The sequence below is a fragment of the Juglans regia genome, chromosome 1 (genome assembly GCF_001411555.2).
Source record: "Juglans regia cultivar Chandler chromosome 1, Walnut 2.0, whole genome shotgun sequence".
In the NCBI taxonomy this organism is placed as follows: Eukaryota; Viridiplantae; Streptophyta; class Magnoliopsida; order Fagales; family Juglandaceae; genus Juglans; species Juglans regia.
In genome coordinates, this window is record NC_049901.1 from 36,016,589 (window position 1) to 36,039,871 (window position 23,283).

Genomic DNA, 23,283 nt, shown 5'->3' on the forward strand with positions numbered 1-23,283 from the left:
CCTACAGCGCTCATGCTTCCTCCTCGTATCTTTGGGTGTGTCACCTATGTCTATCTCCACAAAAACCAGCTCAGTAAACTTGATCCTTGTGCACGTCGGTGTGTTTTTCTGGGCTATGGTATCCATCAAAAAGGGTACCGTTGTTATGATACTACTACACAGAAACTTTATGTCACTATGGACGTTCAGTTCTTGGAGACTGATATGTTTTTTCTATCTTCGGCACCTCGTTCTCCTCTTCAGAGGGAGACACATAATGAAGAGTTCAATTGGTCCAGACATGAGGGACCGTGTGTTCATGAGGAGCAGAATCAGCATGAGAAGCAGCAGGATTATGATGGGCCAAGTGCAGAGCATGTTCCGAATGCAGACCACGTTCCGAATACAAAGATATTTCCGAGTACAGAGCAAGTTCTGAATGCAGAGTATATTCCGAACGCAGAGCATGTTCCGAATGAGCATGCAACATCTGGAACCGAGCCTATACATGAGATATTTCTGAACGAAGAGCATGTTCCGAATGAGCATGCAACATCTGGAACCGAGCCTATACATGAGATATTTCCGAACGAAGAGCATGTTCCGAATGAGCATGCAACATCTGAAACCGAGCCTATACATGTTCCGAATGCAGAGCATGCAACGTCTGAAACTGAGTTTATATCCCCTCCCTCTGAAGTGCCAGCCGAATCATCTCCTGAGAATAATCCTGAGGTAAGTACTGTTAGTACATCCTTACGTATTGATGATATAGATGCTTCTGTGGGATATGTTTTACCTCCCAGGTACAATCGAGGAAAACCACCTAATAGATATTCTCCAGAGATTGAAGACCGAAGGTCGAGGTACCCAATTGCTAATTATGTGTCCACCAAGGAACTATCTGAACCTCTTAAGAAATTTGCACAGGAACTCTCCACTTGTCAGATTCCTACAAGTGTTCATGAGGCATTGGCAAATCCAAGATGGACCCGAGCTATAGAGGAAGAAATGGAGGCACTTCTAAAAAATGATACATGGACTCTTGTTCCATTACCTGAAGGAAAACATACTATGGGATGCAAATGGGTGTTCTCCATTAAACACAAAGCAGATGGATCTATTGAGCGGTACAAAGCAAGACTGGTAGCAAAGGGATATACGCAGACATATGGGGTTGATTATCAAGAGACCTTCTCACCAGTAGCCAAGTTAAATACAGTTAGAGTATTATTATCTCTTGCAGCAAATCTTGATTGGCCTTTGCATCAATTTGATGTGAAAAATGCTTTCCTCAATAGTGACCTCCAAGAAGAGGTGTATATGGATATTCCTCCAAGTTATACAGCATCTATAGATAATGGAGTGGTGTGTAAATTGCAGCGAGCATTGTACGGATTGAAGCAATCACCACGAGCATGGTTTGGAAGGTTTAGTGTGGCAATGAAGAAATATGGCTTTCAACAAAGTAACTCTGATCATACTTTGTTCTTAAAGCGTAAGTTGGGTAAAGTAACTACTTTGATTGTCTATGTAGATGACATGATTATTACAGGAGATGATGAAGAAGAGATCTCTCTACTTCAAAAGCAATTAGCAACTGAATTTGAGATGAAAAATCTGGGAGGACTCAAGTATTTCTTGGGAATCGAAGTTGCTAGGTCTAAGCAAGGTATATTTCTCTCTCAACGGAAATACATATTAGATTTGCTAACTGAAGTAGGGATGTTGGAGTGTAGGCCTGCAGACACCCCCATAGTTCAGAATCACAAACTTGGAGAATACCCAGACCAAGTACCGACAGATAAAGGTAGATACCAAAGGTTAGTTGGTAAACTCATTTATCTCTCCCATACTCGTCCGGATATTGCATATGCTGTAAGTGTTGTAAGTCAGTTTATGCATAATCCAAGTAAAAGCCACATGGAAGCAGTGATTCGAATACTTCGATATTTAAAGTCATCTCCAGGCAAAAGGCTTATGTTCTCAAAACATAACAGTTAGTTGATGGTTTATGGATATACGGCTGCAGATTGGGCAGGTAATATCACTGATAGAAAGTCGACCTCGGGATATTTTACATTTGTGGGGGGGAATCTTGTAACTTGGAGAAGCAAGAAGCAAAAAGTGGAATGGCTAAAGGTCTTTGTGAACTCCTTTGGCTAAGAAGACTACTTACTGAAATCGGTTTTGCCCCTAACTCTGAGATGGATCTCTTGTGTGACAATAAAGCTGCAATTGCAATTTCCCACAATCCCATTCAACATGATCGTACTAAACATGTAGAGGTAGATCGACACTTCATCAAAGAGAATCTCGAAGCAAAAACAATTAGATTTCCATTTGTGAAGTCCGAAGATCAATTGGCGGATGTTCTTACAAAAGCTGTATCGAGTAAGGATCTGTACAACTCACTTGACAAGTTGGGCATGCGAGACCTCTATGCATCAACTTGAGGGGGAGTGTTGGCGTGAGTTGGTATTGTAAATGATCAAGAGATTTTGTAAGGCATTTGAAATCTGTAACAATCCCGTAAATATGGGTGGTTAGCGTGAGTTTAGGAAACTGATTTGTATAGAAAAGATTTGTTTAGGTTTTATTGTTTAAAATGATGTATATAACCTACGGGACAACACAAATAGAAATATATGGAATAAAAGAGATTTTTGACGAGAAGCAGTAGCATGCAGCTTGTTTTTAGACCATTAATCTAATTAATTCACTAGATTGTTGATGTTAGTACCATGTTTTGATTGTTGATTCGTAAGTGTTGATTGTTGATGTTAGTGGTATGTTTTTGTTTTAATTTCAGGTTTATTGCTTGTTTTGGAGAATGTCTTCCTCTACTCCCTCATATTTTAGTCATAGTTGTCCTACTCCTACCGAGCCTACTCCAACCCTTAACCCTACGGACCCTAGTCCTAACCCCACGAAACTTTTTCCTACTCCCAACTCCACACAAAACAATAAATTTGTTTCCATAGTTTGGTCTCAATTTACCAAACTTGTAACGCTCCGGTCTAGCGTGGGGTTAGAGAATTACTTCTTATCACTTAAACTCACATTCTAACAATATATCTATAGACTCCAAATTCTAAATGACATAAAATTATTGATTCAAACCAGCTACCTTAACATAATCAACCTTCCAAAATACCAAATCATCAGAACACGACAAAATTACTTAATAGAATTCACCACTACTCATAGAAACCTTATATACTTAATCCATTATACTTAAATCATCTCACACATGCTCCATAATCTTGATCCTTAGCTGAAATATTCAAATTATCTAAAAAATATTGTGGAGATAATGGATGAGTTATCAATAACTCAGTAAGTAGAGAACATATACTAGTATGAAAACATGAGTATTTACAGAGTTTAGAATGCAAAACAAAGCACTTCTTATTTTCATAATGCAAAGTCAAAACATGTTATCAAAAATATCAGAGCGAAAGTTTAAAAATACTCATATTCAAAAATATCTTTTGACATAACATAATTGAACATTATCATCTTATCATATCATATCATATCAAAACAGAGATCATGTTTAATCTCCATGGTAAAGTTGTGCATTCTGCGGAAAGTTAAGCAGAACATAAATCACCATGATACCAAAGCGATTGCACTCAGAATAAAGACCACTATTATATCCCGTGGTAGAGTCAGAGGTCACTATTATATCTTGTGACAAGGCCAAATGTCACTATTATATTCCGTGACAGGGCCAGATATCAAAGCAAAACATAATCAGAATCAAAAAGTCATGCCAAAAGTTTTTCAGATGCCACATCATATCAAAACAGAGTACTGAAATTCAGATTATTTCACATTTTCCAAAACAAATTCAGACCATCTTCACGTCACATGTGAAAATTATCAAATTTTCATATTTGCTCATTTTTCTCAATTCAATAACAGAATGCCAAAAATAAGCTCATGGCTATACCAGTCATGCCAGAAAATATTTTATTCTTATATAGAATTTCATGAGCAATGCAAAACAAATAACTAAGGTCGTTTCAAATTTATTTTCATAACAAAACGTGCATATTTTCCAAAAATCAACCTGAGCCCATTTTATTTTTAAGCAAAGTCTAACATAGTTACCCTGCTTACTTGGACTTCTTAACTTTTTTTGAAATTTTTCACAATAGTACCGAATGAATATCAATCGCCACCTATACAATAAACATGTAACTTAAATCTCTAAGTAAACACATAATTTGATATTCAAGCCTAAAATACTAAAATAATATATTTTTCTAAAAATATCTAAAAACTCCCGTAACCCTAAAATATCATCACTTCCCAATTTAACCTATTTTCACTTAATTCTCTTACTATTAAACTCTAAATTATTTTGGTGAACTAAAGTGTATGGCTAACGTAAGTACTCAATTACAAGTAAGCTTATGTAAAATACATCTTCAACTTAATATTCTCTTAACGTAATTATAACAAAATATATTATAGTTAACGGCAAAATGTCATTTAAAAAAACCATATACTTAATCAATTTGTTAACGAGTTAAAAACATTAAAATTTGATACTTACTAATTACTTCTAAAATTCGTTAGTAAAAATATTAATACTAAATAATATAATTTATTTTCTTTATAAGTTCTTAAAACAAGCCCTCACCAAGTATAAAATCAATATTAGGCCTAATATTCAACCCGCCTATTGAAAGGGTGTTTTAGTAAAAGAATATAAAATGCATGGGCTAAGTCTGAAATTTATAAACAAAATTATGGAACTACATATTCATGACTACCCCAAACCCAACTAGTGCTACGAAAAACCATACTCACTGAGGGAGATAGAGAGGCTCGACGGGGCAGTGTGCTGGGCGGAGTCCGGCAGTGGTGAGCTCGACGACTGGGCACTAGGAGAGAGAGAGAGAGAGAGAGAGAGAGAGAGAGAGAGAGAGAGACGGTGAAAGAAGCAGTGGGGAGGATAGGGTGGTGGCTTACCGGGAGCAAAGCGGCAGCTTGGGGTGGCATGTAGTGTCCGACGACACTTCCTGCGGAGGTGACAACGGTGTCTTGCTTCCTTTGGTAGTGCTCAAGGTGAAGAGCTGCGATGGGTTGGTGGATGCGGGGGTTGCTCTGCTTTTGTTGCTAAAAACAGGGTTCTTGGATTCTTGATTTTTGTTTGACGTTTGCATGGTGGCTGAGTAGAGGAAAGAGGGTTGCGACTGGTGGCTAAAGAAGGCGACGTGGGCGGCTGGACAACGCGTGGGGTAGCTGCTAGTTGTTACCCTACAGGTTATTCCTAGACGTGGAATTTGGTTGCGGTGTGGGGTTGGGTTGACCTTTGCGTGGGAAAGTGATGGCTGCTAAGGGGTGGGAAAACAGTTGTGGAGGATTTTCATTGAAGGACTCAAGGCTACAGCAACCCTAGGTTGGAAAAGAAAAAGCAAGGTTTGCATGAAGTGCAGAACATGGGTACTCATACATGCTCTGACACCATGAACCCTAGAGATGACAAATGTGCAAGTGGAGGAAGCGGGCACAATGGAGTCGTGCATGCAGTGAAGTCTAGCATTTTTCATGATGATGTGTATATTCTAGGTGGAAGGAAACGTGCATGGGGAACTAGGCATGATCTGTGAAGTGAAAACTTATAAGTATGTAGTGTTTACCGATAACCCTAACGGGACAAACGTGTATGCAGTGTAATCGGACATGCCTGAGGGGCTGTGCATGAAGTGTATATATGTGTATATATAGAGAAAGGAAACCCTAGAAAGGATGAGAGGGAGGAACTGCATGAGAGGCGTCCATGCTATGGCTCTACATGATCTCAGGGCATGGGCTTTTGGCCCATTTGAAAAATTCGGCCCGCGTCTAGTAGTACATAAAAATTAATAAGTGGGTTTTTTTCTGTGTTTTGGGCCTAAGGCCTATAAACAAAATACTCGTTAAAAATATCTCAAGTGGGCTCCTTACACATCTCAACCTTTGGAAAATAAAAAATTATAGAACGCAAATTTGTTTAGGTTTGGTGCTAGACCCGGGTGTTACAAAACTAAAAGGTGATAACCCAATAACCCTCAAGCAAAGTATAACCACTGTGGTAAACTATATGGATGTCAATATAGGAAATATGGTACATCACAATTAAAGTTGCACTTAGAAGAATAATGCAAAAAGAGTCCAATATTGAGATCCTTACAAGAGAATAGTCAATCTAGACTAGAGATTAGACTAAAAAAAATGGCTGATGAGAGTAGTGGGGGTTCTACGTTGAATGGGTATCTTAAGTATGACCCTAATGAGTGTAGAAGAAACTTAGCTCGTATGGTTATCATGGACAAGCTACCTTTTCAATTTGTGGAAGGGAGAGGGTTCCAAAAATATTCCAGTTGGAACCTAGGTTTAATATTTATTCTCACCACACTGTGACAAAGGATATTAAAAAAATTACCAAAAGGAGAATGATTTGTTGAGGGGCTAATTGGCAGGTTAAGTTGTTTGCCTCACTACAGATACTTGGACATATGTCCAAAATTTTAATTACATGTCTTTGTGCATTTCATTGATTGTGATTAGACACTACATAAGAAAATTGTGAAGTTTTGTCAATTTTTTTATCACAAGGATGAGACGATTGAGAAAGTCTTGGAGGTTGTAATAAAGGAATGGAGGTTGGCACGAGTTTTAACGGTTACAGTTGATAATACCTCGTCTAGCGATCTCGCACTGAGATATCTTAAAACCTATCTTAGAGAGGCGAATAAGACAATCTTGAGTGGTGATTGTTTGCATGATAGATGTGCTATACATATTTTGAATTTAATTGTGTCTGATGGCTTGAAAAATGTTGATGACTCGGTTGCATTAGTCAGAATGGCTGTGAGATTTGTGGGCATAATATTCAAGAATGGCCTTTATACTAATATTCCTACAAGATGGAACTCAACCTTCTTGATGTTGAAGGCGGCCTAAGAATATAAGGCAACTTTTGAATTAATGGGTGATGAAAACATCTAATATGTCATATATTTTGATAAGCACGGGGATTAAGAAAGCTTATTGATGAAGATTGGGAGGTAGTTGCTATTTTTGTAGATTTTTTAAGGCTTTTCTATGATGTGACATTAAAAATTTCTGGTTCTTTGTACCATACATCCAATGAGTTCACTTAATAAATATGTAGGGTGAAAGAAGAATTGGATGAGATGTATATGAGTGAATATACTAGGACACGAGAGATGGCATTGATAATGAAGGTCAAATATGATAAGTATTGGGGAATTTAAGTAGGTAAAATCTTTTGTTATATTTAGCTGTTGTTCTTGAACCCCAGCTCAAGATTGATGGCATGATATATAGTTTGAGACTTGTGCACAGGGGTGCATGGGTTGAGCTTATTAGGGGCATGGTTAGAGACACTCTCAAGAAGTCGGAGTGGGGAAAAAACATAGATTGGTATGGGCCCAAAGCCTCTCACAGAACCCTCAACTAGTCCGTCAACCTACAGAAGCGAAGTCGGAGGTAGATCGATATTTAGCAAGGGATCTTCTCCCATATACGAAATGGTTTGATATATTAACTTTGTGGAAGACCAATATCATGAAGTATCTCATTCTTGAAGAGATAGCCCGCAGTATTTGGGTTATCTCTATTAACACCGGATATTAGGCCGACGAGAAGAAGTGTTGTGATCAGCCCTGATATGGTAATCGTTAATTTCATTTTATTATTTTGATTTATTTTATTTATATTCATTTCATCGGTAATAATTTTAAATTTAATTGTTGTATTCATACATGATACGACGTCTACCTCCGCTATAGTATAACTTCACCGTATTGGACCCGACCCACCATTGTCATTTGCCATAGGTTTGTACAATTTTTATTGTCCCTTAATTTTTTTTCGTATTTATATAATTTTTTGTATCTAATTGTTTTTATAATCTTACTGTCATATGTACACCTCAAGCCTAAATCCTAATTCCAAGCTGAAATCCAAATGATATATTCTCAATGCCGCATCTTGATCCTCATCTCATCTTGGTTAGTGAGATTTTAATTTGTAATTTTTTCATTTCTAATGGTTGTTTGTAATTTTAACTTTTGTTTCTTGTTTATAATTCTAATTTATCTTCTTATTTAATTATCAATATTTCAGATTTTATGATCTCACGACTCACAGCAGACAACACTAAATTATATTTCCACCCTTCGCCACCTGTCCCAAATGTCAAAGTCAAAGTTCAAATAACTCACTTTTATCATTTATATTTAATTGTATTTAGATTTTACATATTTAGTTCTTTATAATGTTGATACAATGTCTCTTTTATGTTTGTAATTTTGTAATTATTTTCTCTTAATTTGTATTATTGTAATAGTTTAGTTAGTATAGTTTTATTATAAATTGTATTATTGTAAATTGTAATAGATTAGGAGTTAGGACTTAGGGATATTAGTAGTACTTCATTTTTTCTTAATTTGTATTTTTTTATTATAAATTCAATGCATTTTTTATTGCTATTTAATTATTAAGCATTTTTTTTTTGTTTATTAATGAGCCATTTTGGGCCAGTAACAGCTTTTGGGCTAATGGCCCATTTGAGAATGTGAGGGGGTGAACGAATAGGGTATTAGCTCCCACAACACGGGGGCGGGTGCCGGAGGTGAAAACTCCACCCCTGTCCCATGCGGCGGCTGGGGGGGCAACCCTGCACCATAGGGCGAGGGTAACACTCCTACCATTGGAGGCCCTTTTTGAATAAATATTTTCATATTTTATAAATATATGTTTTACATCATTCATTGAGGATTCTCTTTGAATGAGATCTGTTCTCTAAACTTCATAACAAATTGAAGCTTGCGAAAGATTTTTTATTAAGACGATAACTTGAGTTATAAACTCGGCATAGTTCGCCGTTGTTTAAAGTCAACGTGGCCTTTTTCTGGAAAACGGCACCGTTTACAAGTTCGTATTCTTTTGAAAAAGTCTATTCTGCTGTCTTAAATGTATCCCTCAGTTTGATTGCTCGGCATTTTTTTTTTATTTAACGATGAAAAAAAAGTAATTTTAAGTGTATTAATATATATATATATATTTTTTAAATATTTAAATATATTAAAAAAAATAAAAATCTAAAAAGTGAAGTGCAGTAAACCGAGTGGACTCGTCAGAGTATCCCGATTCTATTTTTTTTTTCCATTCTACGACCTAGGTGGTACAGAGGTCAGAGGGAGTGTACCGGAGCTTAGAAAGAGAAACGTCAAGGGCTCGAGAGTTTCGGAGAGTTGAAACAAAACGAACCAGTACAAGAGCACAATGTGTGGAGACGCGACGAACTGGGACGAAGATGCGTACAGGGAAAGCATATTGAAGGAGAGGGAGATCCGAACCCGAACCGTTTTCCGGACTGTTTGGGCACCCTCCCAAAACCCTAATCCTGACGCCATTGTCGTGGCCTCAAGTGACGGTTCGCTCGCCTCCTACTCCATCTCTTCCTGCATTTCCAAACTCGTGAGTCTTTGTTTTTTTTGCTGTGTTTCACTTCGACCAAATAATATTGAATTAATTCAAGAGATATACTTCTTTATATATATTTTTTATTTTTTTTGGAGGTTGCAGCAATATGGTTTTAACAATACGAGGTCGCAACAGTAAGTATGCATGGGCACACTTACTTAAATGGTTAAAATTTTCAATCTCGGCTTACATGTGATTGGAATTTCTGTAGCTTCTTAGTGGCTGAGCCTCAGTCCTTTCTGCAAGGACATGATGGACCTGCATATGATATCAAATTCTATGGCCGTGGTGAAGATACCTTGTTGCTAAGGTATTTGTGTGATCATTTTATTTGATACTTGCTCTGACCAAAATACAATGGTAATAATGTGGCGTTTCCGCAAGCTGCTTTGCACTATCACGTTATTTAGATAATGGCTGATGTGCATCAAAGTGGCATAGTGAACTCGTTTGATAAGTATCTATACAGGGTCCTAGAGCGCTGCTTTTTGGTAGAATATTAATTATTACTAGAAATCTTTTAGCATTTCTGTTCTTACAGTTGCCTTAAAATTTTGCGACTTTCCTTAATGCTTGTGTATTATATTTCGTTTTTTTTTAAATAATTATGTTTGAGCTTGTATTAAGTTTGAACATCATTCAGGTCTCTTGTTCGTTTTTTATTTGGAAGGCCTTGGTGGCCTTGAGCTCAAACACTATCTCCATTGGGTTTGCTTGATAGCTTAGCTCAACATGCATATAAGACATAATGCATATAAGACATAAGTCTTAAATGTCCAATCCTATTATTGCCCATAGGTTTCTGAAAGTTTATTTATCTTCTCATCGACCTCATTACCCGATTTCCCTTTCTGCTGTTTGTTTCTTTACATGTGTATTGCAAAGAAAATCTATGGTTCAGCAGCAAGACGCCTACACGTGTAACTTGCAAGTAGAGAGCATAATACACAAATACAAACTTACACACAGAGACATGTTAGTTGTTGCATGAAGTTGATCTAAATGAAAACGAAGTATTGAAATGGTGTAAAAATTTCTGACTACGTTCATGGTTCCTTGTAGCTGTGGTGATGATGGTCGGATTCGAGGGTGGAGGTGGAAGGAGTTTACAAACTCAGATGTGCCCATTCCTTTGCAAGGTACTAAACATGAAAGTCTGTTTCTGGTCTTCAAAAGGGCATACCATGTATAGCATCAGATTGGTATTGTACCCGTTTTAACATGTGTAAATACCATTGTCATTTTTATGGTCTTACTTGGTCCACCAGAAAAATGGACTGATGATAGTTTCTTGTCAGCGATTGAGATTCGTTTATTTTATGTGTTGTATTTTGGAAAGACTTTTATACAGTTTGTCTTAGCTGAGGGTACCAATGAACTTGGTCTAAATTGGTAGTAAGTTCAAATTCAGATGTTCAATGACGGAAAAGGTCATAAACTTCAGCCCCTTTAGAAGTATCATAAGCATTTATAGGTTATTCAGAGTATTTGACCCTTGCATTTTTTTCAGACAGGAATGTGATTAGGGGACATACATAGTTGGTGATCTCGGTAGGCTTTAACTTTCATACCAAATGGAACTTAATTATGCTTTCACCATATCTATGTGAAGGGATTGTGAAAAGTATAATCTGTTAGGTTGCTTCAAGTTGGCATCTTCTTCTTAGAAGATACCGTAGAATTGAAAAGAATATGCCAATATTGTAAGCATTTTGCTGACCACTGGATTAGAATATGATTTATGTTAACTACCTTAAACTTTTGTATTGTCTTCCAATATTAGCATTATATTATATGTGATACCTGCTTTTTGCTGAAATTAATTTACTGCTTCCTTTTAAATACCATGCCTGTTGTTTTTTGCTTCAAATTCTATGATTTCATAGTTTTTAAGTGTTGTTTCTTTTGCTTATCAAAATGCATAGAGTTTATGGATATATTTTATTCTCTCTCTCTCTCTCTCAGCAGGGAATCATGTGAAGCCAGTCCTTGACCTGGCAAATCCTCAACATAAGTAAGATATTTATACATGTGTCTATTTCAATTCCCTTCATTCTACCATGCAACTTCTTTCATTTGTTTTTCAACCCCTTAATGTCTCTGGTCTTATTTTTGTCTCCTAGAGGTCCTTGGGGTGCTCTTTCTCCAATCCCTGAAAATAATTCCATTGATGTTAATATGCAGGTCTGTTATCTCCTCGTTCTTTTGTTATATATAACCTTCCCCTTAATGATTTTCTTGGCAATATATTCTATCTATTTAGAAGGAGTTTCTTCTACTGTAGGGGGGGTCTATTTTTTCGGCTTCCGGTGATTCTTGTGCATATTGCTGGGATGTGGTACGTATTTGTTCAAGGTGAATATATTACTTGTCTTAGGGACTTTCCTCACAGAAACATAGAAGGAGTTTATACCCTTGTAGATGATTTAGAGTTCTCTTGATTTTTTTTCCTAGCTACTCTTGATTTCTGCATGATTGTAATCGGTATTTTTCAGGAAACTGGTAAAATCAAAACAGTTTTTAAAGGGCATTCAGATTACTTGCATTGTATAGTAGCCCGAAACACTGCCAATCAGGTGAAGTCCTTTCTTTTTCTTCATGATGATCATTTAACTTGTCCTCAATTATCGATATTGGTATGAAGGCTCTTTTGGTAATGTTTTAATACTTGTATTTGTTGGTTAACATCATACTTCTTAGGAAAACAGACAACACCTGTAAGAAACAGAAAAGGGAGAAAACTAGTCCATTTGGAAGAACTTAAAAGGACAAGAAAGAGAGGGGGCAGGACTCTGGGATCTTTCTTTAAAGAAGAGAAAGTTGATGGAGCATCTAAGAATTTTTTGGAATTATATCTGGCCTAAATCTATAATGCATATTTTCATAAGCCACTTATCACAAGATGGTCTAGGAATTATATTCTTAGTGTCTTACTAGATAGTTTGACATAATACTAGGCTTGATACAAAGAAAGTGTGCTCTAATTTTGATTGAAAATATTTGTATGAATGTTTGGTTTTTTGGATCCTGGCCTAAGTTGGCAGATAGTTGTGACCAATTGTTCATAATTTTTCTTGCTAATCATATTTTTCAGTCTATTAAAAGTGAATTCCTGCAAATAATTCTTTTATTTCTATCTGACCATTTCCCTGGTTTTTAACCTATACAAATTAGTGATTGTTTACTAAGTTCCCTTTTTAACTTATTTATTAGACTGTACTACTTTATATAGTTTGTAAGTAATTGTTGGCGCAACCAACACTAATACATCACAATGCAGTTGAAGTAATATATGCACTGCTGGATTTCTTTTACTATTTGTTCTTATCATGATTTTCTTAACATTTTGCAGGCTATAACTGGTTCAGAGGATGGGACTGCACGAATCTGGGGTAAAACCAAATATATTAATATTCACTATTTTAAAACTTAGCAGAATTTACTCAGAACAAGATTGTTGTTTTAAATTTCTAGTAGGTTCAGTAATATTTTGCTCAGCAAACACTTATCGAAAACAATTCTTTTGCTCGGCAATTCTTTTTATGAATAATAATTAGTATTATGTGGGTAGAAGTGATTATGCTAGTTACTTCTGTATGTGGTGTTTCCTAGATTGCAAAAGTGGAAAGTGTATTCAAGTAATTGATCCGGCAGAAAATTCAAAGTTGAAAGGTTTCGTCTCATGCGTTAGTTGCATTGCTCTTGATGGAAGTGAGAGCTGGTTGGTAAGATTTTATGTGATAAGGATGTAATTACGTTCTGCTTTTGTTTTCTTTTGTTCTTTGTATGTCCACATCATTGTGATTACTGTGATTTTTGAATTTTGTTCAAGACTCATATTTTAGGATGACTCAATATTTCTCATAAAGTATCATCGATTGATGATTCTTCCTTAAAGCTTACATTCAGGTCTAAGGAAGCCCATCATGAGTTTATAATAAATTATGGTGATCTATGTAACTTTATGATACTCGATATCTGGTTTTGAGAAACTCTGTGATTTTATGGCCTATATTGTTTCTCCTACTCAAATTGCAATTTAATTTTCATGAAAGAAAGTAAAATGTTGTGAAATTTTCATTTTAACTGCATAATGTGTGATATGTTGATAATGCTCATATTATAAGGTTGTGCATGAATTATTGGAAAAATTGATGAAACAAAGATGAATTTGGTATAAACAGTTATCATTTAGAATCAAGAATAATCCCTCCCCTGGGGAAAAAAAATAATAATTGTCTCACTATGGTTTGCTAATGCTATGACCAAACTAAGCCACCTTTACCTTCATAGGCTTGTGGCAGTGGTCGGAGTTTATCCATTTGGAATCTTCCTGCTTCTGAGTGTGTTTCAAGGATTTCAACTCGCGCTTCTGTTCAGGATGTATTATTTGAAGACAATCAAGTAAGTGGATCTTTTTTGTGATACAAAAGTAGTTGTAAACCCTAGGAGTTGACTCAAGTGGTAAGGGCCATGGTCTTGGAGGTATGCCCTGCCAACAATTTCTAGTCGATGAATTACGTGATCCGGGGTTTAACTGGGTAAAAGACATGTTGCATTCGCACGGTCTTGCGGTTTCTCATCATAAAAAAAATGATGGTGTTCCCTGCTAAAAGTGATAAATGACTAAAATTGAACACTCTTGTTATGCCATTTTAAGGTCCCATGATAAATAAGATGTCTTCTTATTTATCTTATCAAAGCAGCTTTTGATTAGTATTTTTCTATAATTGATTGGTCTTAGAACATAGAGTTGCTTAAGTAAAGGTGTTTAGGATTTCTATTTCATAAGGGAATCAATTTATTCTAAACAGCTGCAAAGCCAGGAACTTTCCCTTCTCTTTTTGGGGTGGGTATTAATCTGTTGTTGTGGTTTCCACAAACTTCTTGATGAATTTTCCCCACCCAAATAGGTAAGGTGAATTGCCAAAATTTGGCAAATGCAAGAAATTTTCTGTTATGCATTATTGATTGTGTGATAATGTATCATAATGTATGAGTGCTTGTCAAAATAATAATGAGTGGCAATTGCTTTTTCTTAGTTGATCTGTTGATTTCCGGTTCTCTTGTTTGATTGAGGTGTTACTAGGGCTGTAAATGAACAAAGCTATTCATGAGCCACTCGAACTCAACTCGTTTAAACTCAATTTGAGTTCAGTTCGTACTTATAAAAAAAAATTTGAGTTCAGTTCGCTTAATAAATGAATCAAACTTGAACAAATATCCAGACTCATTTATTAAATGAGCCAAACTCATGAAATCGGCCTGATTGATTTGATTTGTGAATGTGCTGCTGTAGCACTAAACCTTTTAGTTGCCCCTATGTGTTAACGTTCATCACATATGCTGTGAATGAACCGTCACTTAACTTTTCACCTTCTGATATTTTTCTTCCATTTCTCCCATTAGTGATGTGATTGATCTTATTAAGAAGAAATTACACAGATTTTAGCTGTTGGAGCAGAACCTCTCCTCAGTCGTTTTGCCATAAATGGGGCAGTTCTTTCACAAATACAATGTGCTCCTCTGTCGGCATTTTCTGTCTCCATACATCCATCTGGGGTATGTTCTGATTTAATTTCTTCTTTCCTTTATGCTTACAGGTATCTTTTCTTTGAACTTCTTTAATTTCTGTGATTATTAACAAGAGATACAGAATTCGGCCCTCGTCTTCTTTTTATGGGCATTTTGCATTAGAAAGTAGGTACTTCTCATGTATACTTCTACTTCTTGTGTTCTTGGGGCTATGCCTTTTTCTCTCATGAATAAAACTTATTGATTACCTATCAAAAGTTTATCTCTGTAGTAAATGATGCAGCTCATATCCTTGCTCCCGATAAAGATGTGGCTTAATCTAAACCACCAGAGTTTCGTCCTTGCAAAATGATACTTGGTTCGGCCATGCCAAATGTCACTAAAACTATCCCGTTGTCTTTTGACGATGTACTGGGGAATCAGACATGGTCCTAGGCCAACTGGCATTGTAGCCAATCAGATTGGTGGGGAATAGGTTTTAGTTAACTCGAGTCTTTTGACCATGTGACATTGGTGTTGAAAGTTGTTCAGCTGTTTTCAGAATTGAATCTCATGCCTTCCTAATATTTTGCTCTATCACAATAGCAAATTTACGCCTTTGTGGAGTTTTCATACTCGTTACATGAAAATAAACAAACCAAAATGATAATGGTTTTCTGAATTTCTGATTCAGGTCAATCCCTGTTCTCATTTACAAGTGTTTAATGTTTCTTTGCACTTGTTAATGTTTGGTCAACTCAAGAGAAAAACTGTGCTTATATCAGAATATGTACGACTCCTTATACGTTAATGCTCAACCTAATTCTCATGTTGTCAAACCCACTGGCTACAGGTTACAGCAGTTGGAGGTTATGGAGGTCTTGTAGATGCTATCTCAGAGTTTGGAAGCCACCTTTGCACATTTCGCTGCAAATGTGTATAAAAAGAGCTTATTGATTTGACTCAGTTCAAAATGCATGCTTGAAAATTTTAGGATTTATAGGTCAGCCAGCATCCATGTTACACTACTTTGAGTTTTTGTGAGGATATGGATTCAATTCTGCCATAAAAATGTGATACGTTTGGTCTGTCTTACCCGAGTGTCACGTGAATTGGTGAAACTGGTATAAGCTTGTTTTTGAACATTTTTTAAATATGCAATTTTATATCTTTGAAAATTCTAGGTATTCTAGGTCTCGTAGATGTTGTGATGTGTAGTGTAGTGAATGGATGATGAATATAATTTTTCTTTTATAAATGATAGAAGAATTGGCAAGTCAGAGCTGGGCTTCACATCTGACCGTTGTTCAAGCCCAACAAAATTATTGAACAATTTAATCAATACTGAGTACCAATTACTTTGATAAAAATTATTTATAAGTTTGTTTATTAACATACGAAAAACTACTTTTGGTGTAAAAGTTTGCTGCATCAACGAGTATAAAAAATAGAGAAGTGGTATAGTCATAAAGAGATCTTATAAAAGTAAACATATAAATTGTCGTGATTTCTTATGATATATAAGATCTATTTTATTATAAAAATAGTTTTACAATCTATAATACCACATTAAATCATGTCAGTTTATAAGTTTGTTTTTGTGAGATCTCTTTGTGGTTAAAATATTTCTCTAATCAATATGTTTTGAGTTTTTTCATTATATAATTGCTCGTGATCTCATAATAAGCAATATGCTTCTATGTCGGCTACTACGTGGTAAAAGTTATCAATATATGCTTATTGGTATATTAAAAACATTATTAATGTGAAAGTATATCACATCAGTTAGCATGAAAAAAAAAATGTACGTTTTTTATTTTATTTATTTTTATATAATTGTTTTAGAACAATTATAAAAAATATTTAAAACGGACATACCTGTGAGAAGTTTCTTTTTTTTTAGTAGTATATTAATGGCACTGTGTCATTAGGATAGTGTTTGAATTATTATTAAAAGAGAATTCTTTGTTTAGATTTAGAATTCAATTCATCTCAATTCATCTCATCTAATCATTATAATTTTTCTAAATTCATAAATAAAATACAATAAATAATTCAACTTTTTCAAATCTCAATAAAAATATTATTAAAAAATAATATTCTAACAATATTTTATTTAATTTTTAATTTTTATATCAATTCATTTCAACTCATAATCCAAACCTCTCATTAAAAAGAGAAAAAAATCAAGAAAAGAAAAAAGAAACATATTTGATATTTATACTTTTGATGCAATCAGGTCTGGGCTTTGACTTGTTCCAATTTGTAATGGGCCTAATATCCGTACATGTTCTCACTTTAGTTGGGCTTGAGTCCATAAGATCTCCAACCTGCATTCGGTACGAAGTTACAAACCAAACCAGGGGCAAATCCGGAAACAGAAATAACAAATGAGCTTCCAATTCCAGGGATGTTCACTCAAGACTCTTTTATTAATCTTCCCCCACACTCACTTCGCTCTCGCTTTTGCTCTCGCTTTCTAAAGAACTCATTTTTATCGCTGTTGTTCCTCGACTCCGCGGCGTAGATCCGAGGAGTTTGGGAAACCCTAAATCCTTCGCAAAACAATTCTCTCTTCGACTTTCGCTTTTCACAGATCAACAGGTCTCTCTCTCTCTCTCTCTCTCTCTCTCTCCTGTTTTTCTTCTTTATCAGACTGTTTTTTTATCTGAATCTCAAAGTTATGTGACAACCATGTCTTTTCTGGATTTTTTTTGGTAAAATATATTTTTGCTTATTCGATCTGTTACCTATGATATATATTGCGGTTTTGGTTATTCGATCTGTACGTGTTGCTGGAATCTGCATATGGTTTTTTTGGGATTTGATGAATTTTAGAAGCCCCTAATCTGTACCAAGATTTTTTTTTCTTTCTGTAAGAAAATCAATTCATTGAGTTACGGCTAGTCTTTTTAATATGAGGCTCTAGTCGTAATAATTTTGGTTTTGATGTCCTGTTTGGCTGCCGAGAAAGTGGAAGAGAATAAAAAGAAAATTTTGTTTTTTTTATTTGTAAAATTAGAATTTCTTCTTCTGATATGTTACCTAAAAATTTTCGATGAGAATATCTTTTGTTAAACTAAATTGTGTGTTTAGATTATTTTGTTGAAGACCTTTGAATCCAAGGTATCCTAATGTATCCTAATCTGTATATATAAATAATAGGAAATCAAGTATAGTACTTTTTATGTATATTATGCAACTAAACTGAGCAGGAACTTCATTGCACTAACTCTTAGAAAATTAATTTGTTCCACTATGGCTCTTATTTGACTGTTAAATGAGCTAATGCTGTTAATCCTATGCTGTTTTTTACTTTTTATTATGGTGTTAGGACACGTTTTTTATAACTTTAGTCATAAATGACTATTCTAATGTGAAGTGCTGTGCTTTTAAAGGAATATTATCACGAGTCTCTAGGTGGATTGATATCATGCAGATGCCTTTTTCTATTCACAGTTTTGGTTTATCGTGTTTGTGAGAAAGGGCAAAGAAAAAATACAAAGGAAGTATTTGGTGAACACTAGAAACCTGAAATTTTAGGCATTGCTGAATTACTTTGTAAACTGTTTTATGATTGTGATGTATATGATTTAGTATTAAATGCCAGACTTATGAAGTTTCAAGTCACTTGGCTCTTTGTCTGTCTGTCTGTCTGTCTGTCTGTCTCATGTGAGCACACCCAAATCTGCAGATTTAATACCTTTGATTTGAATGCTTACTTATATCTATATGGGTTGGTGGTGATGTTTTTCTTTGGACTATTGTTGTACCTTCTGCAGTCATGGCAGGCTTGGCACCAGAGGGGTCGCAATTTGATGCTCGTCAGTTCGATACCAAAATGAATGAGTTGTAAGAATTTCTCCCATCTCCTATGCTTCTTTAAAATTACATGTTGGTTTATAGTAATACCGATAAAAAGAAAATGTTGGGTTATCGGAGGAAGTTTATATATTTCCCTCCAAAATATTTTTTGTGTATATTTTCCCTTCAACTTTATCATGCAGGATTGCAATTAGATGCTAATTTCTTCTGTTTTACTTGATTTACTGATGGCTGCAGACTTTCAGCTGATGGACAGGATTTCTTTACATCCTATGATGAGGTTTATGAAAGTTTTGACGCTATGGGACTGCAAGAGAATCTTCTGAGGGGCATTTATGCTTATGGTAAATCTCATCATGCTTTCATAGTTTTTTTCTTCTCGTATTTGAGTTATGATAGCTGTTGATAATATTGGTCTTGCCAGTTGAATTTGTCATCTTATATTACTTATCAATTTGAATTCCTCTTCTCAATCTCCACTGCAATGATTCAAGAGCCAATGTGGTTCTGTTGTTGGTCTGTATGAGTACTTGTGAATGGTTGAGAGAATATGAAAGTTTTTTTGAATATGTGCTTCTAAACTTTTGTATGCATCTTTTTTCTTTTGAAAGGTAGTATTGTATGTGTCCTTTTAACCTATCTTGCCTTTTGTTTTTTTCAACTTGCAAGTGCGTGGTTAAATGCTTAAGTTGGATATTTCCTTGTCTAGGTTTTGAAAAACCCTCAGCTATTCAGCAAAGGGGAATTGTTCCCTTCTGCAAGGGTCTAGATGTTATTCAACAGGCTCAATCTGGAACTGGGAAGACTGCAACTTTCTGCTCTGGTATTCTGCAACAACTCGATTATAGCATGATGGAGTGCCAGGCTTTGGTTCTGGCTCCAACTAGAGAACTTGCCCAACAGATTGAGAAGGTTATGCGGGCACTTGGAGATTATCTTGGTGTGAGGGTACATGCTTGTGTTGGTGGAACAAGCGTTCGTGAAGACCAGCGCATTCTGTCCAGTGGGGTTCATGTTGTTGTTGGCACTCCTGGACGTGTGTTTGATATGCTGCGAAGACAGTCACTTCGTCCTGATTACATAAAGATGTTTGTATTGGATGAGGCAGATGAAATGCTTTCCCGGGGTTTCAAGGATCAGGTCCTTTATCACTCAATGCTCTTTATGATCCAAAATATATATATATTTTTTTTTTAATTATGAAATTTTTTTTTGCCTGTCGATTTTATCAACAAAGGCATATAACCCATTTAAATAATCAATTTAATCTCATAAATAAGTATATACTGGACGGTATGGCTATATCTTTTACTAGGGACTTTATCCTTTCGAAAACTTCTGTGATGTTATTTAGTTGTTCTAAAATTGATTGTTCTTGTTATCAGATCTATGATATTTTCCAGCTTCTACCATCAAAGATTCAGGTTGGGGTATTCTCCGCCACAATGCCACCTGAGGCCCTTGAGATTACAAGGAAGTTCATGAACAAACCTGTAAGAATTCTTGTGAAGCGTGATGAGCTTACCCTGGAGGGTATAAAGCAGTTTTATGTCAATGTTGATAAGGAGGAATGGAAACTTGAGACCCTCTGCGACCTTTATGAAACTCTGGCCATCACCCAGAGTGTCATTTTTGTGAACACCAGGCGCAAGGTTGATTGGCTGACTGACAAGATGCGGAGCCGTGACCACACGGTCTCTGCCACCCATGGAGATATGGACCAGAACACGAGAGACATTATCATGCGTGAATTTCGTTCCGGATCGTCTCGCGTCCTTATAACCACTGATCTTTTGGCACGTGGTATTGATGTCCAGCAAGTCTCCCTTGTAATAAATTATGATCTCCCTACACAGCCAGAGAACTATCTCCATCGTATTGGACGAAGTGGACGGTTTGGGAGGAAGGGTGTGGCCATCAACTTCGTAACAAAGGATGACGAAAGGATGCTGTTTGACATCCAGAAGTTTTATAATGTCGTAGTTGAGGAGCTGCCATCAAATGTCGCCGATCTCCTCTAACGAGATTTTGCCTATTTAGTAGAGAATCGGATTCTCTTTGGTTACCAGTATTTATGTGTTTTTCTTTCTTTTCTGTTTCCTTTCCTTTCCAGTGTCATGGCTTATAGGGTATGGTGTTTTTATTTCCAGAGTTTTTGAGTTTTGTGACTGTTCTCTAAGTGGTACCTGCATATGGTAGAATCCATCATTGCTTGATTTGGCATGATGGCTGTATGTGTTTTTATTATAAAGCCAGTTCAATTTTGTCATTAAAGCTTTCTGAGGTTTATATCTTTGTCTTTCAGCTCTACACCCGTCATATTGATGTGGTTCTGGTCCTGGTCTGGCTTGGCGTCTTGACCTAACCACTGCTATCTCTACCCGCAAATTTCCGGTCATTTGCTTTGTTTCTTCTATTATAGTTTTTTTCTTTCCGCTTTCTGAATTGAGAAGTGCTGTATTTATCTTACAAAAATAATTTTATAAATTTAATTACATATATTGTGTCAAGTTTCATTAGTAAAGTGGAATGGGTTTTTCCCATTTTAATTTTCAGATCCAGCCATCATTATATTTGTTGGGCATGTAAGAACATTAGTAGTGGTCTCAACGAAGTTATATTTTGGTCAAATAACTAGATTGTATAAAAATTCACTATAACGGACTCAACAAAATTATAATACTTTTAACTTTGATCATTTTTACTGGTCAAATCTATTGAGTTAAAGTTGTTCATCAAATATTATTTTGTCATAAAAAATTCCCTCTCGCATGTTATTTGTTTCGTGAGAGCTCACAACTCTAGAAGATCTCTTCGTCTCAAAAGTGCCAAGTACCAAAATCTCAAACTCAACCACATAAGGCAACAGTCTCTATCAGCCATCATTTCAATAACGTGGCATTATCTTATTGGAGTGCTTCAAGTTCTAGTTCTGCAATATTATGATTAGGTGATACTAATTTTTTCTTTTAAAATCTAATATGAAAATTAAGAGTACTGCTACATCCACAAATGAATTATACATAAATAATCTTACAAACTGACGTGGTTTCATTTGATCCGTTAAATCTACTTTACAATAAAAGTAACTTTATAATCTGACAAATCACATCAGGCCACGTCAGTTTGTGGAATTATTTGTGTGTAATCCCTTTGTTGCTAAAATATTTTCTTTTATAAAAGTAAATTTTTTATCTAAATTTTAACCAAACTTTATTAAATCTACTACTGATGCTCTAACCAGAGATAGATAGTTGATCGAAAGAAATACCTACCCCTATTTTTGAGCGAAAAATATTAATTTTGTGAAAGTTGAAAATCTAGCCTTCCATTTCTAGAATCATAAAAATTCAAATATTAATTTTTTAATTAATTTTGATATTCTCCACAATTATATATATATATATATATATATGTTACATCATTATATGTGGCCAACCAAGAATAATAAAAAAGAAAAAAAAAACTGTGATCTAGTAGTACTTAGTGTGATGAAAAAAAAAAAATCATGGTTCATAAATTCATTGAATAATGCTGTTTCCTATCTTTAATTAAGTTCGTACCAAATGCCAGCTTCATTAAGTATGCTCAATCTCTGACCACTTTTCTTTCTCCTACTTCTTCTAGAACACCCTTTTGCCTTCGTTATTAATTAAGCCTTGCCTTACCTTACCTTAAAAATCGAATTATCATCATGTGATTTTGTCCCTAAATACGCCGTTATTAATTATATGACTTATCAATCAATTAAAAAAAATATTAATTTTCTATTTATTTTTATAGAACGTTTTGGATGCTCTCTATAATTATAGACAAAAAAAAAAGTTAGCACCAAATATCTTGTATTCTGATTTATTAAATAAATAAATAAATTATTCTGTGTAATAAATAATTAAAGAAAAATTATACACGTATAATCCTTTTCACAATTCTTTACACAATTCTATTTTAAATTATGAGCAGTTGGATAAAATAACTTATAAAAATAGTATCGTTTCATGAAAATATTTTTAATTTAGGAGACGTTTATATTCACAGCTTATCTCAACTCATCTCACTATTATTCATTACTATTTAATAACTTTAACTCATAAATCTCACTATTATTCACAACTCATCTCACTATTATTTACAATCCATCTCAATTCATCTTCAAATCCAAACGTCTCCTAAAATATAATTATATAAAACACATGATTCATTTTTATAATCATATATTAAAAGACTGATGTTTTTATAGAATAAATTATATCGATTTATAAAAATATTTTTAATTAAAAATATAATTATATAAAAATAAATTTATAAATTTATAATCTAACGTATCACATTAAATTATATTAATTTATAAATTTATTTTCATATAACTCCTTTTCTCTGAATTATTTATCTTGTTATTAAAGAGGGGGATGGGATTTGGTATTGATTGAATAATTGATTGGGAATATGATT

The 23,283-nt window shown here is 34.9% G+C and overlaps 1 protein-coding gene across 1 annotated transcript; it reads left to right on the forward strand.

Annotated features, from left to right (window-relative positions):
* Nucleotides 1–9,171: 9,171 nt before the first annotated feature.
* LOC109009115 (eukaryotic initiation factor 4A-15-like) lies at nt 9,172–21,120 on the forward strand. The gene is made up of 18 exons (XM_035691080.1): nt 9,172–9,486; nt 9,595–9,626; nt 9,704–9,802; nt 10,555–10,631; nt 11,461–11,506; nt 11,616–11,676; nt 11,777–11,830; nt 11,988–12,068; nt 12,845–12,884; nt 13,105–13,217; nt 13,786–13,896; nt 14,938–15,054; nt 15,860–15,943; nt 17,559–17,610; nt 18,789–18,858; nt 19,069–19,175; nt 19,541–19,971; nt 20,217–21,120. The coding sequence occupies exons 1-18, from the start codon at nt 9,292–9,294 to the stop codon at nt 20,850–20,852; spliced, it is 2,406 nt and encodes an 801-aa protein (XP_035546973.1). The 5' UTR covers nt 9,172–9,291; the 3' UTR covers nt 20,853–21,120.
* The last annotated feature ends 2,163 nt before the right edge of the window (nt 21,121–23,283 follow it).

What these genes read in the sequence shown, in the direction of transcription:
- LOC109009115 (XM_035691080.1), top strand. Translation starts at nt 9,292, where the DNA reads ATGTGTGGAGACGCGACGAACTGGGACGAAGATGCGTACAGGGAAAGC. An exon ending in GAGGGGCATTTATGCTTATG is followed by an intron (nt 19,176 to 19,540) that starts GTAAATCTCATC and finishes TTCCTTGTCTAG; the next exon opens with GTTTTGAAAAACCCTCAGCT. An exon ending in CCCGGGGTTTCAAGGATCAG is followed by an intron (nt 19,972 to 20,216) that starts GTCCTTTATCAC and finishes TCTTGTTATCAG; the next exon opens with ATCTATGATATTTTCCAGCT.